Source organism: Dendrobates tinctorius, unplaced genomic scaffold, assembly GCF_039654945.1.
Source record: "Dendrobates tinctorius isolate UK_male_01 unplaced genomic scaffold, ASM3965494v1 ptg000501l, whole genome shotgun sequence".
NCBI classification, from domain to species: domain Eukaryota; kingdom Metazoa; phylum Chordata; class Amphibia; order Anura; family Dendrobatidae; genus Dendrobates; species Dendrobates tinctorius.
In genome coordinates this window covers 257224-279640 of record NW_027362160.1, presented here as the reverse complement: position 1 = coordinate 279640, position 22417 = coordinate 257224, and the positions used below count along the sequence as shown (strand labels likewise).

The 22417-nt window shown below is 53.7% G+C and overlaps 1 protein-coding gene across 6 annotated transcripts; it reads right to left on the bottom strand.

The window, feature by feature from the left end:
- Window positions 1–2658: 2658 nt before the first annotated feature.
- On the bottom strand, window positions 2659–12674 carry MAD2L1BP (MAD2L1 binding protein). 6 transcript variants are annotated; one of them, XM_073564925.1, is made up of 3 exons: window positions 12521–12674; window positions 5355–5575; window positions 2659–4251 (listed from the first exon to the last, which is right to left on the bottom strand). In XM_073564925.1, the coding sequence occupies exons 2-3, from the start codon at window positions 5568–5570 to the stop codon at window positions 3727–3729; spliced, it is 741 nt and encodes a 246-aa protein (XP_073421026.1). In that variant the 5' UTR covers window positions 5571–5575; window positions 12521–12674; the 3' UTR covers window positions 2659–3726. The 6 variants fall into 6 exon arrangements, with proteins under 6 accessions (XP_073421026.1, XP_073421029.1, XP_073421027.1 ...); XM_073564928.1 differs by lacking the exon at window positions 12521–12674 and adding an exon at window positions 12476–12494; XM_073564926.1 differs by lacking the exon at window positions 12521–12674 and adding an exon at window positions 8336–8382.
- Between the last annotated feature and the right edge of the window lie 9743 nt (window positions 12675–22417).

The following is a 22417-nucleotide window of genomic DNA, read 5'->3' as shown; positions in this document are numbered from 1 at the left end:
AAATATGTAATACACTGAATACATGTACACGGTACAGACCAAAGTTTGGACATACCTCAGTCAGAGAGTTTTCTTTATTTTCATGACTATGAAAATTGTAGATTCATTCTGAAAGCATCAAAACTATGAATTACCACATGTGAAATTATATAATTAACAAAAAAGTGTGAAACAACTGAAAATATGTCTTATATTCTAGATTCTTCAAAGTAGCCACCTTTTGCTTTGATTACTGCTTTGCACACTCTTGGCAATCTCTTGATGAGCTCCAAGAGGTAGTCACCGGAAATGGTCTTCCAACAGTCTTGAAGGAGTTCCCAGATATGCTTAGCACTTGTTGGCCCTTTTGCCTTCACTCTGCGGTCCAGCTCACCCCAAACCATCTCGATTGGGTTCAGGTCTGGTGACTGTGCAGGCCAGGTCATCTGGCGTAGCACCCCATCACTCTCCTTCTTGGTCAAATAGCTCTTACACAGCCTGGAGGTGTGTTTGAGGCCATTGTCCTGTTGAAAAATAATTGATGGTCCAACTAAACACAAACCGGATGGAATAGCATGCCGCTGCAAGATGCTGTGGTAGCCATGCTGCTTTAGTATGCCTTCAATTTTGAATAAATCCCCAACAGTGTCACCAGCAAAGCACCCGCACACCATCACACCTCCTCCTCCATGCTTCACGGTGGGAACCAGGCATGTAGAGTCCATCCGTTCACCTTTTCTGCATCGCACAAAGACATGGTGGTTGGAACCAAAGATCTCAAATTTGGACTCATCAAACCAAAGCCCAGATTTCCACTGGTCTAATGTCCATTCCTTGTGTTCTTTAGCCCAAACAAGTCTCTTCTGCTTGTTGCCTGTCCTTAGCAGTGGTTTCCTAGCAGCTATTTCACCATGAAGGCCTGCTGCACAAAGTCTCCTCTTAACAGTTGTTGTAGAGATGTGTCTGCTGCTAGAACTCTGTGTGGCATTGACCTGGTCTCTAATCTGAGCTTCTGTTAACCTGCGATTTCTGAGGCTGGTGACTCGGATGAACTTATCCTCCGCAGCAGAGGTGACTCTTGGTCTTCCTTTCCTGGGGCGGTCCTCATGTGAGCCAGTTTCTTTGTAGCGCTTGATGGTTTTTGCCACTGCACTTGGGGACACTTTGAAAGTTTCCCCAATTTTTCAGACTGATTGACCTTCATTTCTTAAAGTAATGATGGCCACTTGTTTTTCTTTACTCAGAATTTGTATTATGGCAAGAAAAAAGCAGCTAACAGTCTATTCAGTAGGAGTATCAGCTGCGTATCCACCAGACTTCTGCACAACACAACTGATGGTCCCAACCCCATTTATAAGGCAAGAAATCCCACTTATTAAACCTGACAGGGCACACCTGTGAAGTGAAAACCACTTCCGGTGACTACCTCTTGAAGCTCATCAAGAGAATGCCAAGAGTGTGCAAAGCAGAAATCAAAGCAAAAGGTGGCTACTCTGAAGAACCTAGAATATAAGACATATTTTCAGTTGTTTCACACTTTTTTGTTAATTCTATAATTCCACATGTGTTACTTCATAGTTTTGATGCCTTCAGAGTGAATCTACAACTTTCATAGTCATGAAAATAAAGAAAATGTTTTGATTGAGGTGTGTCCAAACTTTTGGTCTGTACTGTGTGTGTATATATATATATATATATATATATATATATATATACACATACACACACTATGACTTATCTCGGCTAAGATAAAGCCCAGATCCTCAGGCTACATTCACACTATGGGTGTAGCCAGGATCAAACCTGGGGGTGGGGGGCAGAATCTCATACTCTTCCACAGAATTTCATACTGCACACCTTAGCTGCTGCAGAACCTCATACTGCACACCCCTACACTTGAAAATAAAGCCTGCACCTTAAGAAGATGTGGTGGTGAATGCAGTCTATTTATTCCAACTATCAGTTGATGTTGATGTTACTGAAGACGAGCAATGCCTGTCCTGGGCGTCCTTTTGGGCAGCTATGAGGTGTAACTGACTGGTGCTAAAAAAATGGAGCGTTAGTCTGTGTGCTACCCGGCTTTCATTCTTTTAGGTACAGATATGATATAGATAGACAGATATGGATAAATGGATAGATAGAGCAGATTTCTAATCTGCTTTTGCTATTGAAAACATCTATGAGCGCAAAATCCTTTCAGGTGATGCGGTTTTTTAAAAATCTGATCGGCTTTTGCAACTGAAAAACGAATCCTCAAAAAACGCAGGAAAAACGCTGTGTGTGAATGAAGCCTTAGATCAGGAATAGAACAGCCATTTATAGGACATTTCATAACTTTCCCAAATTCCTATGAAAAAATATTCAACATATTCTGCATTGAACTACTGTACCCAATTTATTATATATTTTAGGAGTCGGACCATTTTATACCGACTCCACCAAAATGAGCTCCGACTCAGACTCCACAGCCCTGCCAGGAGGCGAGCTAAAGAGTCAGGCAAGGTCACAGGAGGAGAGCTACAAGGCTGACAAGGCGATTTTGCCACAGATCAGAAACTGTATTGGCAGACTGAGGCGGCAGACGAGACGCGGTGACGGACGAGGCGGCGGTGGACAAGATGCGGCAGCGGACGAGACGTGGGGTGCGGCAGCGGACGAGGCAAAGGACGAGACACGGAGCGAGGTAGAAGCCGCAGAAGAGGCGACATTTAATAACATTAGATCCATGATCAAAAAAAATGCCAAAAGTAAAAAATTAGATGCCCTGCGCTGCTACGCAGGCGAGCCAGACGGAGGTCGCGGCCCCGTGCAGTGAGCCAGACCGCAGCACCACATTATTTAAGGATGAGAAACACCATAGCAGCAGACAAACCCCGTTTTAGTTTAGGGGGTCTTCAAGTCACACCTGCAGCTTTCATAGATCAGATACATCCTCTGCACCAATCACATTTCTTTTTTCTTGGAACAAAAGGAAAACAAAAAAGTCTGAAGTGCCGAATTTTGTGGAAATCTCAGTCGGGACGCCAACGACACAGCGACGTGGCCGTCCATACACTCGACGATCACAGTGACGCAGCCATCCGCACACTCGATGCTCAGGATGGCGCCTGCACTCGCGGCTCTCAGTACAATCTCTTTAGCAGAGTCCAATAAATACCCTATACGCCCCCTATAGAAAGCCATGAACCGGCCCCTAGTATCCTGTAGGAAACATGGGGCATAACATTTCCAGATGCCACAGGAGAGTCCGGATCCATGAAGCATATCGGACCCTCACGAGAGCAGCACACTGCCCCTGCAGGAAGGATGCGATTCTGGGCCACCACTCACGTCTCGTAGAGGATGAAGATGCTGAAGGCCACAAGTGTCACTGAGGTGTAAGGATTGCTGCTGAGGTAGAAGTCGGGGGTCCAGATACAATGGAAATCAAAGAGGACTGACCATCCCACTCATCGGAGCACGTCCTTGTCTGGTAGCTGGAGGCTGCACAGAAATGACACCGCTGCCTGGGAAATAATGGGGGTCTCTGCACGGGATACACGGAGGTCTCTGTCCGGAGCTGCTAACACATAGGTCTATTGCACAATCAAAAGGAGAACCTGAGGTGACTGACCACCGGCCCAACCATCATCCAACAGCATCTCTGTGCCCCAGAACAAGCTATTATAGAGGGGAAGGGGTCGTGTGTCTCCCAGCAGAGACCATCCCCTCCCCTTGTTGGAGTCGCACAGAGGGGTTCTTGCACGCTCAGTTCTGAAACCCTTTCAGTGTGACTGGAGCCTGAAACCAGATGTAGTCGTCGCTGTGGTCCGGGGTGCTGTGGTCCGGGGTGCTGTCTGCTTCGCTGCTGGACAGTTTGATGGTCAGCGTGTGGCCCCTGGTGGGAACCTTATAGTTGAGTTTGGGTCTAAACCAATCTGCGGCGCAGTCTCGATGTCCCTGCACCATCAGGACCAGGCTCATCAGGCCAGAAGAGCGCAGCTCACTGAACGGGTCAGCCAGAAAGAGCGCATGGAAGAGCTGGCGGAGACAGGGCCGCAGACTCAGGCTCTGCTCACCATTACCCACCTGGATGCCCTCCATGTCTATGACATACAGCTCCTTAGGGCTGACGACAGATCCTCCCAGCAGCAGCAGAACGCGCGGGACAGGGGTCAGCGTGAAGAAGACTTGCAGCCGAGACATTAACTCTGCCAAGTCTGAGAGCGCGCGCTGGCACTGACGGGAATCAGACGCCTGCTTCATCGGCCTTCTCCTAACCTCATCACCATCCTGGAAGAAGAGAAGACATAAGGGGGTAAGTACCCGGAGCAAGAGGAGACCGGCGAGGGGAGTAGGGGGGGCCCCCCGAGAGGAGACCGGCGAGGGGAGTAGGGGGGGGCCCCCCGAGAGGAGACCGGCGAGGGGAGTAGGGGGGGCCCCCGAGAGGAGACCGGCGAGGGGAGTAGGGGGGCCCCCCGAGAGGAGACCGGCGAGGGGAGTAGGGGGGGCCCCCCCGAGAGGAGACCGGCGAGGGGAGTAGGGGGGGCCCCCCCGAGAGGAGACCGGCGAGGGGAGTAGGGGGGGCCCCCCCGAGAGGAGACCGGCGAGGGGAGTAGGGGGGGCCCCCCCGAGAGGAGACCGGCGAGGGGAGTAGGGGGGGCCCCCCCGAGAGGAGACCGGCGAGGGGAGTAGGGGGGGCCCCCCCGAGAGGAGACCGGCGAGGGGAGTAGGGGGGGCCCCCCCGAGAGGAGACCGGCGAGGGGAGTAGGGGGGGCCCCCCCGAGAGGAGACCGGCGAGGGGAGTAGGGGGGGCCCCCCCGAGAGGAGACCGGCGAGGGGAGTAGGGGGGGCCCCCCCGAGAGGAGACCGGCGAGGGGAGTAGGGGGGGCCCCCCCGAGAGGAGACCGGCGAGGGGAGTAGGGGGGGCCCCCCCGAGAGGAGACCGGCGAGGGGAGTAGGGGGGGCCCCCCCGAGAGGAGACCGGCGAGGGGAGTAGGGGGGGCCCCCCCGAGAGGAGACCGGCGAGGGGAGTAGGGGGGGCCCCCCCGAGAGGAGACCGGCGAGGGGAGTAGGGGGGGCCCCCCCGAGAGGAGACCGGCGAGGGGAGTAGGGGGGGCCCCCGAGAGGAGACCGGCGAGGGGAGTAGGGGGGGCCCCCGAGAGGAGACCGGCGAGGGTAGTAGGGGGGGCCCCCGAGAGGAGACCGGCGAGGGGAGTAGGGGGGCCCCGAGAGGAGACCGGGGGCTTGAACATGGCCCGAAAGGAGTTCGGCAGAGGGAGGACCCGGGCTGACAGGAAACCGGCAAAGGGGGGGATGCGCTAGAGGACACCAGCAACACTGAGTGAGATGGTACAGAAGAGGGGGTGGGACGGGCAGAGGGCGGTTGCTCTTACCTGCGAAACCCCACAGAAGTGCAGCAGCTGCTCGTAGGGCAGGGGTAGCTGGTGGCGCTGGTGCAGGATGTGCTTCAGGAGGTCACAGGTGAAGCGGCAACAACTTTCCCTCGTTACCAGTCCTGGGAACACCACACACACATCAGGGTCTTCCCTGGAGCCGCGTCTGGTGCCTGGAGGTCTGCAGGACAGCGGCTGGGGGTCCGCCTGCTCCATCCTTCCTGATCGGAACATAATGAAGTGGTGTGAAGAACAGCAAGTGCCCCAATAATGCGGGGGTGTAATCAGCGGGAGGCGGCACCGGGACGGACTTGTCTGACTGCTGGGGCAGCACAGGAGCTGGGACAGCCGGGGACATCACCACCAGCTGGTATGGAGGGGTGGTGTGTGCGCGTATATATACACACACAGCTCTGGCAAAAATTAATAGTCCACTTCCAAATTTTCAGTTTCTCTGATTTTTCTCTTTATATTTTTGAGTATAATGTAAATTGCTCTTTTATTCTATAAACTTCTTCTGACAACATGTCTCCGAATCTCCAAGCAATAAACTTTGTATTTATTTTCAGAAAATGAGAAATGGACAAAAGAGCAACAAAATGCAGAGAGCCTGTAGACCTCAAACAATGCTAAGAAAACAAGGTCAATCATTTAGAAACAACAATACTGATGTTTTACCTCAGGAAGAGTTCAGAGATCAGTATTCTGTGGAATCCCCATGATTGTTAACCCCGGCTTTCCTGCGTCTTGGCTGCTTTCCACCAGTCTCTCACATGTCTTCTGGGTGACCTTATGCCGCTCCTGGTACACACATGTCAGCAGTTTTTCTTTGTCTGATGGCTTGTGACTATCCATCTTCCTCCTGATTACATTCCAGAGGTTCTCAGTGGGGTTCAGGTCTGGAGATTGGGCTGCCCATGACAGGGGTTTGATGTGGTGGTCCTTCATCCACACATTGATTACCGTAGCTGTGTGGCATGGCGCATTGTCCTCAGAGTTGGGGAACATTGCCTGAGCAGAAGGAATCAGCTGTTTTTCCAGGATAACCTTGTATGCGGCTTGATTCATACGTCCTCCGCAAAGATTAACCTGCCCAATTCCAGCCGTGCTGAAGCCTCCCCAGATCATCACCGATCCTCCACCAAATGTCACAGTGGCTGCAAGACACTGTGCCTTGTACGCCTCCGTCTAACCATTAGATGACCAGATGTTTGGCAAAGCTGAAAATTAGACTCAGCAGAGAAGATTACCTTACTCCAGTCCTCTATGGTCCAATCCTTATGGTGTTTGTCAGACTTCAGCCTGGCTCTCCTTTGCTTCTCATTGATGAAAGGCTTTTTTCTAGCTTTACATGACTTGAGCCCGGCCTCTAGGAGCCGGTTACGGACTGTTCTTGCCGTGCACTTCACCCCAGTTGCCATTTCTTTTGCAGGTCACTTGATGTCATCCTGCGGTTGCTGAGTGACATTCGAAAAAGATGATGGTCATCCCGGTCAGTGAAGAGTCGTTTTTGCCCTCTGCCGGTCTGTAGCTTTGTTGTCCCCAATGTCTGCTGCTTGACCTTGTTGTAATGGACTGCCGTCTTTGAAATTTTAAGCATGGAAGCAACATGATGCTCACTGTATCCCTCTGCTAGTAAAGCCAGAATTGAGCCCTTCTTTTCTTCACTCAAAACTTAAAAATTATTTTTTGTCATTCCTATTACTTTTGGGATATTACTAGCACTTGTTTTGCCATCCAGCTTGTCCTATTGCAGGAGGATTGTGAACCCCACAGCAGGGTTTCTTATACTTTCCTTCGTTAGATAACATTTGGTTCTGGTGATCACCTAATCAGAAGCACAGTAAGTAGAATGAGGTGGACTCTGGATGGAATTCACCTGACACTGGAATGGAGGCCAGAAATGGAGAGAAGCAGATTTTTATAAAACTGCAGTGCGCTCTTAATTCTTAATGTTTGCCAGAGCTGTATATACACATACACAGGACGGAGCACAGCGACACAAGCTGGAGACTGCCGGGTGCACAGGACCCCTCGCTGTCTGGATACAGAGCTGTCGGGAGTTACACACTGAGGCCATAGGCCGCCGAGTCCCGTGTGCGCCGTGCAGTCACAGCTCCGTCCTTTCCTCCCCTCGGACCAGCAGCACGACCCCAACCGGCCGCAGCTACCCGGCGACGAGGGTTCCCACTGCTACCGCCGCCTCCTTCCACAGCTCCTCTGTGCCCAGGACTCACACTGCCGTCTCCTCCTCCCACAGCTCCCCGGTCCCCAGGACTCACACTGCCGTCTCCTCCTCCCACATCTCCCCGGTCCCCAGGACTCACACTGCCGCCTCCTCCTCCCACATCTCCCCGGTCCCCAGGACTCACACTGCCGTCTCCTCCTCCCACATCTCCCCGGTCCCCAGGGCTCACACTGCCGTCTCCTCCTCCCACATCTCCCCGGTCCCCAGGACTCACACTGCCGTCTCCTCCTCCCACAGCTCCCCAGGGCTCACACTTCCGTCTCCTCCTCCCACAGCTCCCCGGTCCCCAGGGCTCACACTGCCGTCTCCTCCTCCCACAGCTCCCCGGTCCCCAGGGCTCACACTGCCGTCTCCTCCTCCCACAGCTCCCCGGTCCCCAGGACTCACACTGCCGTCTCCTCCTCCCACAGCTCCCCGGTCCCCAGGGCTCACACTGCCGTCTCCTCCTCCCACAGCTCCCCGGTCCCCAGGACTCACACTGCCGTCTCCTCCTCCCACAGCTCCCCGGTCCCCAAGGCTCACGCTGCCGTCTCCTCCTCCCACAGCTCCCCAGGGCTCACGCTGCCGTCTCCTCCTCCCACAGCTCCCCAGGGCTCACGCTGCCGTCTCCTCCTCCCACAGCTCCCCGGTCCCCAGGGCTCACACTGCCGTCTCCTCCTCCCACAGCTCCCCGGTCCCCAGGGCTCACGCTGCCGTCTCCTCCTCCCACAGCTCCCCGATCCCCAGGGCTCACACTGCCGTCTCCTCCCCGGTCCCCAGGACTCACACTGCCGTCTCCTCCTCCCACAGCTCCCCGGTCCCCAGGGCTCACACTGCCGTCTCCTCCTCCCACAGCTCCCCGGTCCCCAGGGCTCACGCTGCCGTCTCCTCCTCCCACAGCTCCCCGGTCCCCAGGACTCACACTGCCGTCTCCTCCTCCCACAGCTCCCCGGTCCACAGGGCTCACACTGCCGTCCCCTCCTCCCACAGCTCCCCGGTCCCCAGGGCTCACACTGCCGTCTCCTCCTCCCACAGCTCCCCGGTCCCCAGGGCTCACACTGCCGTCTCCTCCTCCCACAGCTCCCCGGTCCCCAGGGCTCACACTGCCGTCTCCTCCTCCCACAGCTCCCCGGTCCCCAGGGCTCACGCTGCCGTCCCCTCCTCCCACAGCTCCCCGGTCCCCAGGACTCACACTGCCGTCCCCTCCTCCCACAGCTCCCCGGTCCCCAGGACTCACGCTGCCGTCTCCTCCTCCCACAGCTCCCCGGTCCCCAGGACTCACACTGCCGTCTCCTCCTCCCACAGCTCCCCGGTCCCCAGGACTCACACTGCCGTCTCCTCCTCCCACAGCTCCCCGGTCCCCAGGGCTCACACTGCCGTCCCCTCCTCCCACAGCTCCCCGGTCCCCAGGACTCACACTGCCGTCTCCTCCTCCCACAGCTCCCCGGTCCCCAGGACTCACGCTGCCGTCTCCTCCTCCCACAGCTCCCCGGTCCCCAGGGCTCACGCTGCCGTCTCCTCCTCCCACAGCTCCCCGGTCCCCAGGACTCACACTGCCGTCTCCTCCTCCCACAGCTCCCCGGTCCCCAGGACTCACACTGCCGTCTCCTCCTCCCACAGCTCCCCGGTCCCCAGGACTCACACTGCCGTCTCCTCCTCCCACAGCTCCCCGGTCCCCAGGACTCACACTGCCGTCTCCTCCTCCCACAGCTCCCCGGTCCCCAGGACTCACACTGCCGTCTCCTCCTCCCACAGCTCCCCGGTCCCCAGGACTCACACTGCCGTCTCCTCCTCCCACAGCTCCCCGGTCCCCAGGACTCACACTGCCGTCTCCTCCTCCCACAGCTCCCCGGTCCCCAGGACTCACGCTGCCGTCTCCTCCTCCCACAGCTCCCCGGTCCCCAGGGCTCACGCTGCCGTCTCCTCCTCCCACAGCTCCCCGGTCCCCAGGGCTCACACTGCCGTCTCCTCCTCCCACAGCTCCCCGGTCCCCAGGACTCACACTGCCGTCTCCTCCTCCCACAGCTCCCCGGTCCCCAGGACTCACACTGCCGTCTCCTCCTCCCACATCTCCCCGGTCCCCAGGACTCACACTGCCGCCTCCTCCTCCCACATCTCCCCGGTCCCCAGGACTCACACTGCCGTCTCCTCCTCCCACATCTCCCCGGTCCCCAGGGCTCACACTGCCGTCTCCTCCTCCCACATCTCCCCGGTCCCCAGGACTCACACTGCCGTCTCCTCCTCCCACAGCTCCCCAGGGCTCACACTTCCGTCTCCTCCTCCCACAGCTCCCCGGTCCCCAGGGCTCACACTGCCGTCTCCTCCTCCCACAGCTCCCCGGTCCCCAGGGCTCACACTGCCGTCTCCTCCTCCCACAGCTCCCCGGTCCCCAGGACTCACACTGCCGTCTCCTCCTCCCACAGCTCCCCGGTCCCCAGGGCTCACACTGCCGTCTCCTCCTCCCACAGCTCCCCGGTCCCCAGGACTCACACTGCCGTCTCCTCCTCCCACAGCTCCCCGGTCCCCAAGGCTCACGCTGCCGTCTCCTCCTCCCACAGCTCCCCAGGGCTCACGCTGCCGTCTCCTCCTCCCACAGCTCCCCAGGGCTCACGCTGCCGTCTCCTCCTCCCACAGCTCCCCGGTCCCCAGGGCTCACACTGCCGTCTCCTCCTCCCACAGCTCCCCGGTCCCCAGGGCTCACGCTGCCGTCTCCTCCTCCCACAGCTCCCCGATCCCCAGGGCTCACACTGCCGTCTCCTCCCCGGTCCCCAGGACTCACACTGCCGTCTCCTCCTCCCACAGCTCCCCGGTCCCCAGGGCTCACACTGCCGTCTCCTCCTCCCACAGCTCCCCGGTCCCCAGGGCTCACGCTGCCGTCTCCTCCTCCCACAGCTCCCCGGTCCCCAGGACTCACACTGCCGTCTCCTCCTCCCACAGCTCCCCGGTCCACAGGGCTCACACTGCCGTCCCCTCCTCCCACAGCTCCCCGGTCCCCAGGGCTCACACTGCCGTCTCCTCCTCCCACAGCTCCCCGGTCCCCAGGGCTCACACTGCCGTCTCCTCCTCCCACAGCTCCCCGGTCCCCAGGGCTCACACTGCCGTCTCCTCCTCCCACAGCTCCCCGGTCCCCAGGGCTCACGCTGCCGTCCCCTCCTCCCACAGCTCCCCGGTCCCCAGGACTCACACTGCCGTCCCCTCCTCCCACAGCTCCCCGGTCCCCAGGACTCACGCTGCCGTCTCCTCCTCCCACAGCTCCCCGGTCCCCAGGACTCACACTGCCGTCTCCTCCTCCCACAGCTCCCCGGTCCCCAGGACTCACACTGCCGTCTCCTCCTCCCACAGCTCCCCGGTCCCCAGGGCTCACACTGCCGTCCCCTCCTCCCACAGCTCCCCGGTCCCCAGGACTCACACTGCCGTCTCCTCCTCCCACAGCTCCCCGGTCCCCAGGACTCACGCTGCCGTCTCCTCCTCCCACAGCTCCCCGGTCCCCAGGGCTCACGCTGCCGTCTCCTCCTCCCACAGCTCCCCGGTCCCCAGGACTCACACTGCCGTCTCCTCCTCCCACAGCTCCCCGGTCCCCAGGACTCACACTGCCGTCTCCTCCTCCCACAGCTCCCCGGTCCCCAGGACTCACACTGCCGTCTCCTCCTCCCACAGCTCCCCGGTCCCCAGGACTCACACTGCCGTCTCCTCCTCCCACAGCTCCCCGGTCCCCAGGACTCACACTGCCGTCTCCTCCTCCCACAGCTCCCCGGTCCCCAGGACTCACACTGCCGTCTCCTCCTCCCACAGCTCCCCGGTCCCCAGGACTCACACTGCCGTCTCCTCCTCCCACAGCTCCCCGGTCCCCAGGACTCACGCTGCCGTCTCCTCCTCCCACAGCTCCCCGGTCCCCAGGGCTCACGCTGCCGTCTCCTCCTCCCACAGCTCCCCGGTCCCCAGGGCTCACACTGCCGTCTCCTCCTCCCACAGCTCCCCGGTCCCCAGGACTCACACTGCCGTCCCCTCCTCCCACAGCTCCCCGGTCCCCAGGGCTCACACTGCCGTCCCCTCCTCCCACAGCTCCCCGGTCCCCAGGACTCACACTGCCGTCTCCTCCTCCCACAGCTCCCCGGTCCCCAGGGCTCACACTGCCGTCTCCTCCTCCCACAGCTCCCCGGTCCCCAGGGCTCACACTGCCGTCTCCTCCTCCCACAGCTCCCCGGTCCCCAGGGCTCACACTGCCGTCTCCTCCTCCCACAGCTCCCCGGTCCCCAGGGCTCACACTGCCGTCTCCTCCTCCCACAGCTCCCCGGTCCCCAGGGCTCACACTGCCGTCTCCTCCTCCCACAGCTCCCCGGTCCCCAGGGCTCACGCTGCCGTCTCCTCCTCCCACAGCTCCCCGGTCCCCAGGACTCACACTGCCGTCTCCTCCTCCCACAGCTCCCCGGTCCCCAGGACTCACACTGCCGTCCCCTCCTCCCACAGCTCCCCGGTCCCCAGGGCTCACGCTGCCGTCTCCTCCTCCCACAGCTCCCCGGTCCCCAGGGCTCACACTGCCGTCTCCTCCTCCCACAGCTCCCCGGTCCCCAGGGCTCACACTGCCGTCTCCTCCTCCCACAGCTCCCCGGTCCCCAGGGCTCACGCTGCCGTCTCCTCCTCCCACAGCTCCCCGGTCCCCAGGGCTCACACTGCCGTCTCCTCCTCCCACAGCTCCCCGGTCCCCAGGGCTCACACTGCCGTCTCCTCCTCCCACAGCTCCCCGGTCCCCAGGGCTCACACTGCCGTCTCCTCCTCCCACAGCTCCCCGGTCCCCAGGGCTCACACTGCCGTCTCCTCCTCCCACAGCTCCCCGGTCCCCAGGGCTCACGCTGCCGTCTCCTCCTCCCACAGCTCCCCGGTCCCCAGGGCTCACACTGCCGTCTCCTCCTCCCACAGCTCCCCGGTCCCCAGGGCTCACGCTGCCGTCTCCTCTCCCGGGTGCGACTTCAAATTCGCTGCATCATTTCCTCTTCCGCTGACGTCACAGAGGGCGTGTGTAGTGACGTCACGGGGCTCAGGCTGCCTCTGGCGCCGCCATTTTCTTGTAGCCCTCGGCAGCACCACAATCACTTCCTGCAAAGGAGGCGACGTCACGTGTGTGGGCGGGGTTATGTGGGGGCGGAGTCAGGTGCTGCTGAGTGCATGCCGCAGGTTTATCCCTGTTCACACTGTGAAACGTCTCTTTCAGCTTTTGACCAGAAACTTTCCATACAAACGTTGTATGTTGTGCAGCGTTTAAGCTTCATGAATCATGAACCGCGCAGTGTGAACATGGCACAATACAGAGCTCTGTGTAACGGTCTTCAGCGTCATCTCAGCCATGATGACTTGATGGATGAGCGCTCTGAAGGACACAGATCTTCTGTGCAGTGTCCATGATGGGACATGATCCCATATCAGAGTCAAACATCACAATAATGGCAGTTTGAGGCTAAATACTACGTGTGACTCTGACGTGTGACTCTGACATCTGACTCTGACATGTGACTCTGACATCTGGCTCTGACGTGTGCCTCTGACATCTGACGTGTGACTGACGTGTGACTCTGACGTGTGACTGACGTGTGACTCTGACGTGTGACGTGTGACTGACGTGTGACTCTGACATCTGACTCTGACGTGTGACGCTGACGTGTGACTGACATCTGACTCTGACATGTGATTGACTTTGACATCTGACGCTGACACCTGACTCTGACATGTGTTATGATTGAGTCACCGTAGGAGGCAAAAATAGAAATGCTAGCTAAGTCCAGAAAACCAGAGAAGTTGGCAACTATCGGATTGCAGAGCCCTGAACCTATCAACACAACTAGCAGTAGCCGTGGGGGGTTCCTACGATGCTCTAGGCCCCTCGATCACAGCCGGAGGACTACATAGCCTAAAGACAGAAAGGGAAATCTAAACAGCCCCAGAGCAGACCCCAAAGCAATAGGCAGCCCCCAACATATAATGACGGTGAAGCAAGAAGAAAGAACAAAACACAGACAGAAAGATAGACTGAGCAAAGACGGGCCCCACGCTAGCTTAGACAGGAAAGGACAGGAAGGCTGCTGTCTGCAATCCGTGAAAAACCCTATGAAAATAAGAGCCAACAAACTGACAGTAAAAAAGGCCCTGAAGACGCTAGGCTTCAAAAAAGCTATGTCAGTACTCAGGAATATTCTGAAGACAGAGCAACAGGCAAAAGGAGATTCAGCTCACCCCAGCAGGGAATGGCAGACTCCAGAAAAGCAAGGAAAACAAAACACTAATGCAAAAAGGCAAAGCAGAAATCTTAGCTTTAGATGAGCAGGAATCAGACTGGTTTCCTAGAAGTCCACAGAGAAATCACCCGCAGGCCAGAAGGGCGTCGGCAGCCTTATATCCAGTCAGTAACTCCACTCAGCCAGTCATCATCATCAGCCCCAGGTGTTTGACAATCAGGCTCACTACCTTTCTTCACCAGAAGAGGGAGTTCCTCAGGCCTCAGTAGTGAAGGGGAAAATGAACTCACAACAGTACCTCCCCCTTGAGGAGGGGTCACCGAACCCTCATCCACGCCACCAGGGCGATCAGGGTGAGCCCGATGAAAGGCACGCACCAATCTTTTGGCATGAATATCAGAGGCAGAGACCCAGGAATTATCCTCCTGACCATAACCCTTCCACTTAACCAAATACTGGAGTCTCCGTCTAGCCAGACGGGAATCCAGTACTTTCTCTACCTCATATTACTATTATTATTATTATTATTATTATTTATTGTTATAGCGCCATTTATTCCATGGCGCTTTACATGTGAGGGGGGTATACATAAAAACAAGTACAATAATCTTAAACAATACAAGTCATAACTGGTACAGGAGGAGAGAGGACCCTGCCCGCGAGGGCTCACAATCTACAAGGGATGGGTGATAATACAGTAGGCGAGGGTAGAGCTGGTCGTGCAGCGGTTTGGTCGATCGGTGGTTACTGCAGGTTATAGGCTTGTCGGAAGAGGTGGGTCTTCAGGCTCTTTTTGAAGGTTTCGATGGTAGGTGAGAGTCTGATATGTTGTGGTAGAGAGTTCCAGAGTAGGGGTGATGCGCGAGAGAAATCTTGTATGCGATTGTGGGAAGAGGAGATAAGAGGGGAGTAGAGAAGGAGATCTTGTGAGGATCGGAGGTTGCGTGCAGGAAAGTACCGGGAGACGAGGTCACAGATGTATGGAGGAGACAAGTTGTGGATGGCTTTGTATGTCATGGTTAGGGTTTTGTAATGGAGTCTCTGGGCAATTGGGAGCCAGTGAAGGGATTGACAGAGGGGAGAAGCTGGGGAATAGCGGGGGGACAGGTGGATTAGTCGGGCAGCAGAGTTTAGAATAGATTGGAGGGGTGCGAGAGTGTTTGAGGGGAGGCCGCAGAGCATGAGGTTGCAGTAGTCAAGGCGAGAGATGATGAGGGCATGGACTAGGGTTTTTGCAGATTCTTGGGTGAGGAATGAACGGATGCGTGAAATATTTTTGAGTTGAAGTCGGCAGGAAGTGGAAAGGGTTTGGATATGTGGTTTGAAGGAGAGATCAGCATCAAGGATTACTCCGAGGCAGCGAGCTTGTGGGACTGGGGAGAGTGGGCAGTCATTTACTGTAATTGATAGGTTCGTAGGGGGGGTCACGTGAGATGGGGGAAAGATGATGAATTCTGTTTTGTCCATGTTGAGTTTCAGATATCTAGTGGAGAAGAAGGATGAAATAGTGGACAGACATTGAGGGATTCTGGTTAGTAGGGAGGTGATATCTGGTCCAGAGATGTAGATCTGTGTGTCATCAGCGTAGAGATGATACTGAAAGCCATGAGATTCTATGAGCTGTCCCAGGCCAAAGGTGTAAATAGAGAACAGCAGGGGCCCTAGGACTGAACCTTGTGGGACTCCGACAGATAGGGGGCGAGGTGAGGAGGTGGTGTGTGAGTGGGAGACGCTGAATGTCCGGTCTGTTAGGTATGATGAGATCCAGGAGAGGGCCAAGTCTGTGATGCCGAGGGATGAGAGGGTCTGTAATAATAGGGAATGGTCCACTGTGTCAAAGGCAGCCGACAGGTCCAGGAGGAGGAGGACAGAGTAGTGTCGCTTGCTCTTGGCAGTTAAGAGGTCATTGGTGACCTTAGTAAGGGCAGTTTCAGTGGAGTGGTGTGACCGGAAGCCAGATTGTAAGCGGTCGAAGAGGGAGCAAGAAGAGAGATGGGAGGACAGTTCAAGGTAGACGTGTTGTTCCAGTAGCTTGGAGGCGTATGGGAGAAGTGATATAGGGCGATAGCTAGATACAGAGGATGGGTCAAGAGAGGGCTTTTTGAGGATAGGTGTGATGGAGGCATGTTTAAAGCTTGAGGGGAAAACACCAGTTGTTAGTGATAGGTTGAAGAGATGGGTTAGGGTTGGGATGAAGACTGTGGTGAGGTTTGGGATGAAGTGGGATGGGATCGGGTCGAGTGCACAGGTGGTGAGATGTGATCTTGAGAGTAGAGTGGAGAGTCGTAATATTCCATGTTACCTTCAACCAATACAGGGTCTGGAGGTGCCACCCCCGGAACAACAGGTTCAACAAACCTCTTCAACAAAGATTTATGGAACACATTATGGATTTTAAATGTGACAGGAAGAGACAAACAAAAAGAGACCGGATTACTAATCTCCAAAATCTTGTAAGGTCCAATAAATCTAGGCTTAAACTTAGGAGAAGCCACCTTCATAGCAATATTTTTTGATGATAACCACACCATATCACCAATCTTAAACTGGGGACCAATGGTCCTATGTCGGTTGGAAAACCGCTGGGCCTTTTCCTGGGAGAGAGACAACTTATCCACCACTTGGTCCCAGATCTGGTGCATTCTCTCCACCACAGTGTCAACACCTGGGCAGGCAGAGGGCTCCACCTGCCCTGATGAAAATCGAGGATGAAACCCAAAGTTACCAAAAAAAAGGTGACATCAAAGTGGCAGAACTAGCTCTATTATTTAAAGCAAATTCTGCCAAGGGCAAAAATGAAACCCAATCATCCTGATCAGCAGAAATAAAACATCTCAAATATGACTCCAAGGTCTGGTTTGTTCTCTCTGTCTGCCCATTGGTCTGAGGGTGAAAAGCAGAGGAGAAGGACAACTGAATTCCCAGCTTGGAACAGAAAGTTCTCCAAAATCTAGACACAAACTGGACTCCTCTGTCAGATACAATGTTCTCAGGAATCCCGTGCAAGCGAACCACCTGTTGTAAAAACAGGGGCACCAATTCAGAGGAAGACGGCAACTTAGGGAGTGGTACAAGATGAACCATCTTAGAGAACCTATCACAAATCACCCAAATAACAGTCATCCTTTGAGAGACCGGCATATCAGAGATAAAATCCATTGAAATATGGGTCCATGGCCTCTTGGGGACAGGCAAAGGCATCAACAACCCACCAGAGCGAGAACACGATTTAGACCGGGAGCACGTCCCACAGGACTGCACAAAATTCCTGACATCACGAGACAAGGTGGGCCACCAAAAAGACCGACTCACTAGATCTCTAGTACCAAAAATACCTGGATGACCAGCCAAAGCAGAGCAATGAACTTCAGACATCACTCTCTTCTTCCACTGGTCAGGAACATACAACTTTCCACTGGGACAACGCTCAGGTTTGTCCTCCTGGAACTCTTCCAGAGCATGTCTCAAATCGGGCGAGATGGCAGAAAGAACTACCCCTTCGCCTAAGATGGTAGCAGGCTTGGTCACCACAGGAGAATCAGCAAAGAAGCTCCTAGAGAGGGCGTCAGCCTTGACATTCTTAGTTCCAGGAAGAAAAGAAACCACAAAATCAAAACTTGTAAAAAACAAGGCCCACCTAGCCTGTCTAGGGTTCAAGCGCTTGGCCGACTCTAGGTAAATCAAATTCTTGTGGTCAGTGAGGACCACGACTTGATGTTTAGCTCCCTCCAACCAATGTCTCCACTCCTCAAATGTCCATTTCATGGCTAACAGTTCCCGATTCCCCACATCATAGTTACGTTCAGATGGAGAGAACTTTCGGGAAAAGAAAGCACAGGGATTCATTTTAGATGTTACAGGATCCTTTTGGGACAAAACAGCTCCTGCACCAATCTCAGAAGCATCCACCTCTACCTGGAACGGAAGTGAGACATCAGGTTGCCGCAAAACCGGGGCGGAGGTGAATCTTCGCTTCAGCTTCTGAAAGGAAGAAACAGCCTCTGGAGACCAATTTAACACATCAGCACCCTTCTTAGTCAAATCAGTCAATGGCTTGGCAATACTAGAAAATTTTGCTATAAATTTCCGATAAAAATTAGCAAAACCCAAAAACTTCTGGAGGGCCTTCAAAGAAGTGGGCTGAACCCAATCATAAATGGCCTGTACCTTGGCCGGATCCATTTCAATAGTTGACGGGGACAAAATAAATCCCAAAAAAGAAATCCTCTGTACTCCAAAAAGGCATTTAGATCCTTTGACATACAGGGAATTCTCCCTCAAGATCCGGAACACAGTCCGAACATGTTCCACATGAGAATCCCAATCCTTGGAGAAGATCAAAATATTATCCAGATAGATAATCAAAAATTTATCGACAAAATCTCGGAAAATATCGTTCATGAAGCACTGGAAGACAGAAGAGGCATTAGTGAGCCCAAAAGGCATCACCAGGTACTCAAAATGTCCCTCCGGAGTATTAAACGCCGTCTTCCATTCATCCCCATGCTTAATGCGAATAAGATTATACGCCCCCCTGAGGTCAAGCTTGGTAAACCAGCAAGCACCTTTAACTCTGGAGAATAGATCAGAAATCAGGGGTAACGGATACTGATATTTAACAGTAATTTTGTTGAGGGCACGATAATCAATACAAGGTCTTAATGATCCATCCTTTTTGGCTACAAAAAAAAACCCGGCACCTAAGGGTGACGAGGATGGTCTAATATGACCCTTCTCCAACGCCTCCTTAATATAGGACCACATAGCCTCGTGCTCGGGTACAGATAAATTGAAGAGCCGACCCTTGGGAAATTTACACCCCGGGCTCAGTTCAATTGCACAGTCATAACTCCTATGAGGAGGCAAAGACGCAGACTCATTCTCACTAAATACATCAGAAAAGTCCGCCAAACAGTCAGGAACATCATGCGACTGAGGAGAGGTGGAAAACACCGGAGCCTCACTAAAGGCACACCGACAACCCCAACTCACCACAGACACAGATTTCCAATCCAAAACTGGATTATGAATTTGTAACCAGGGAAACCCCAGAACAATAGTATCATGCAGATTATGTAACACCAAAAACCTGCAATTTTCTTGATGGTCTGGGGCGACCCGCATTACCACCTGGGTCCAAAACTGAGGTTTATTTTTAGCCAAAGGAGTAGCATCAATCCCCCTCAAAGGGATAGGCGTCTGCAGAGGTGTCATCGGAAATCCACAACGTTTAGCAAAATCCAAGTCCATTAGGTTTAGAGCTGCTCCCGGATCCACAAAAGCCTTGTCGGAAAATGTGGACAGGGAGCAGATCAGCGTAATAGCCAGAAGAAACTTAGGTTGAACACCACCAACAGAAAACGTGTGTGCAAAGCGTTTCTCTCGTTTAGGACAGACAGAAATAATATGCGAGGCATCTCCACAGAAAAAACACAACTTATTACGCCTTCTGAACTCCTGACGCTGCTCTCTGGACAAAACTCTATCACATTGCATAGGTTCAGACATCTGTTCAACAGGTGGCAACACCTCTCGTGCAGCTCTGCGTTCGCGTAAACGCCGATCAACCTGAATGGCTAATGACATAGAATCGTCAAGACCAGAGGGAACAGGAAATCCCACCATAGTATCTTTTACGGCTTCTGACAGCCCCTTCCGAAAGAGAGCAGCCAAGGCATTATCATTCCAGGCAGTAAGGACCGCCCACTTTCGGAACTTTTGACAGTACAATTCTGCAGAATCACGACCCTGGCTCAATGCCAACAGGGTCTTTTCAGCCTGATCAATAGCATTAGGTTCGTCATGCAACAACCCCAAGGCCTGAAAAAATGCGTTCATATTAGTCAGAATAGGATCATCTGGTTTCAAAGAACGCCCAATCCTGGGGATCGCCACGCAGCAAAGAGATGACAATTTTAACCTGCTGCGCGGAGCTCCCTGACGAGTTAGGCTTCAAGGCGAAAAATAATTTACAATTATTCTTGAAATTCAAAAATTTAGACCGATCCCCAAAAAATACATCAGGTGTAGGACTCTTTGGTTCAGCAGCATGTAAATGAGCAAGGTAGGCGGAAATTCCCCGCACTTCCGCAGCGAGCTGCTCCACACGATCAGACAATTGCTTTATCTCCATTGAGAGAAAAAAAAAATTCCCCCTATGGCCTCAGAGATATAGAGGAAAAAATATACACACTTTTTATTTTTTTTTTTATACAATTCTTTCCTGCTATTGAGTACCCTAGGATCTGCGGTATGGCGGGTGATTCTGTTATGATTGAATCACCGTAGGAGGCAAAAATAGAAATGCTAGCTAACTCCAGAAAACCAGAGAAGTTGGCAGCTATCGGATTGCAGACCCCTGAACCTATCAACACAACTAACAGTAGCCGTGGGGGGTTCCTACGATGCCCTAGGCCCCTCGATCACAGCCGGAGGACTACATAGCCTAAAGACAGAAAGGGAAATCTAAACTGCCCCAGAGCAGACCCCAAAGTAAAAGGCAGCCCCCAACATATAATGACGGTGAAGCAAGAAGAAAGAACAAAACACAGACAGAAAGATAGACTGAGCAAAGACCGGGCCCACGCTAGCTTAGATAGGAAAGGACAGGAAGGCTGCTGTCTGCAATCCGTGAAAAACCCTATGAAAATAAGAGCCAACAAACTGACAGTAAAAAAGGCCCTGAAGACGCTAGGCTTCAAAAAAGCTATGTCAGTACTCAGGAATATTCTGAAGACAGAGCAACAGGCAAAAGGAGATTCAGCTCACCCCAGCAGGGAATGGCAGAATTCAGAAAAGCAAGGAAAACAAAACACTAATGCAAAAAGGCAAAGCAGAAATCTTAGCTTTAGATGAGCAGGAATCAGACTGGTTTCCTAGAAGTCCACAGAGAAATCACCCGCAGGCCAGAAGGGCGTCGGCAGCCTTATATCCAGTCATTAACTCCACTCAGCCAGTCATCATCATCAGCCCCAGGTGTTTGACAATCAGGCTCACTACCTTTCTTCACCAGAAGAGGGAGTTCCTCGGGCCTCAGTAGTGAAGGGGAAAATGAACTCACAACAGACATGTGACTCTGACATGTGATTCTGACGTGACTCTGACATGTGACTGACATTGACATCTGACATGTGATTGACATCTGAGTCTGCCATGTGACTCTGACATCTGACTCTGACATGTAACTTTGACATCTGACTCTGACATTTGACTGACATCTGACTCTGACATGTGACTGACATCTGACTCTGACATGTGACTGACATCTGACTCTGACATGTGACTGACATCTGACTCTGACATGTGACTCTGACATGTGACTGACATGTGACTGACATGTGACTGACATCTGACTCTGACATGTGACTGACATCTGACTCTGACATGTGACTGACATCTGACTCTGACATGTGACTCTGACATGTAACTTTGACATCTGACTCTGACATCTGACTGACGTGACTGACATCTGACTCTGACATCTGACTCTGACATCTGACTTTGACATCTGACTTTGACATCTGACTTTGACATCTGACTCTGACATGTGACCCTGACATGTGACTGACATGTGACATCCAAAGAAAATGAAGAAGAGCAACTTCCCATCCAGGTGAAGGAATATATAGAGGTTTATTTCGCCTTGAAGATATACAACGTTTTGTCCATCACATGGTCTTTTTCAACCATAATGCACAGCAAATATGGCGGTCTTAAATAGGCCAAAATGGCCAATCAATATCAAGTATCCACCCATTATTAAATAAATAGCAATAATGCATGCAAAAATACAAAACAAATAAATAACAATACAGTGTGAGTATAGTCATTAAAGAATATTACAGAAATGGTGCAATCCTAACAGCACATGGTGAAAGTAAACAAACATATAACCACCAATCATGTGTCAGCGTCCCCATATAGCTTAGCAACCCTCTGCCAATCAGATATGGTCATACCAAAAGTACCACAAGTCGGACTAGTTAGCCAATTACTGTATCCCCTTAAAATCGGTGCCAAACCCGTGACCTATTAGATTTACCTACACATTCCAAGATATCATAGGTCCGCTCTCCAGTGTTCAACAACCGCCCCCTAGAGTCATCACACAGCGCCAGCCTGTTTCTGCAAAGGAAATGACAACACAGGACCCAAATCTCGCGATACCATGTCATAAAAACCGCGCATGCGCTGTAGCGTTCAGCGCGGTCCATCTATCTGCAGCTATAGAAGCCCATAATGCTCCGAGAGCAGTCACATGACAAGTCACATGGCCGCAATCGCACCAACCCATGTCAGGCAGAGCGCGGTCACAGGACCAAGTCACATGACCGCAGTCCCAAAGCAAAAGCAGCAGCGCTCAGGTATCCCCATGTAAATAATGCCAACTCTATGGTAATTAAAGAAAATCGTCCTAATAGCGATCAGCATACTGCACCCGGGTCCATATAAATAGAACAGGGCCAATGTAATAATAGCGTCAGCAGCATGTGTCAGCCAATCACAGGCCCCGCCAGAGTGCTTCTATAAAAGAAGGGGCAAACGACACCTGATCCTGGTGATCTATCCAAACCTCACAGCCCACTGAGCACACACACGTGAAGTTTTGT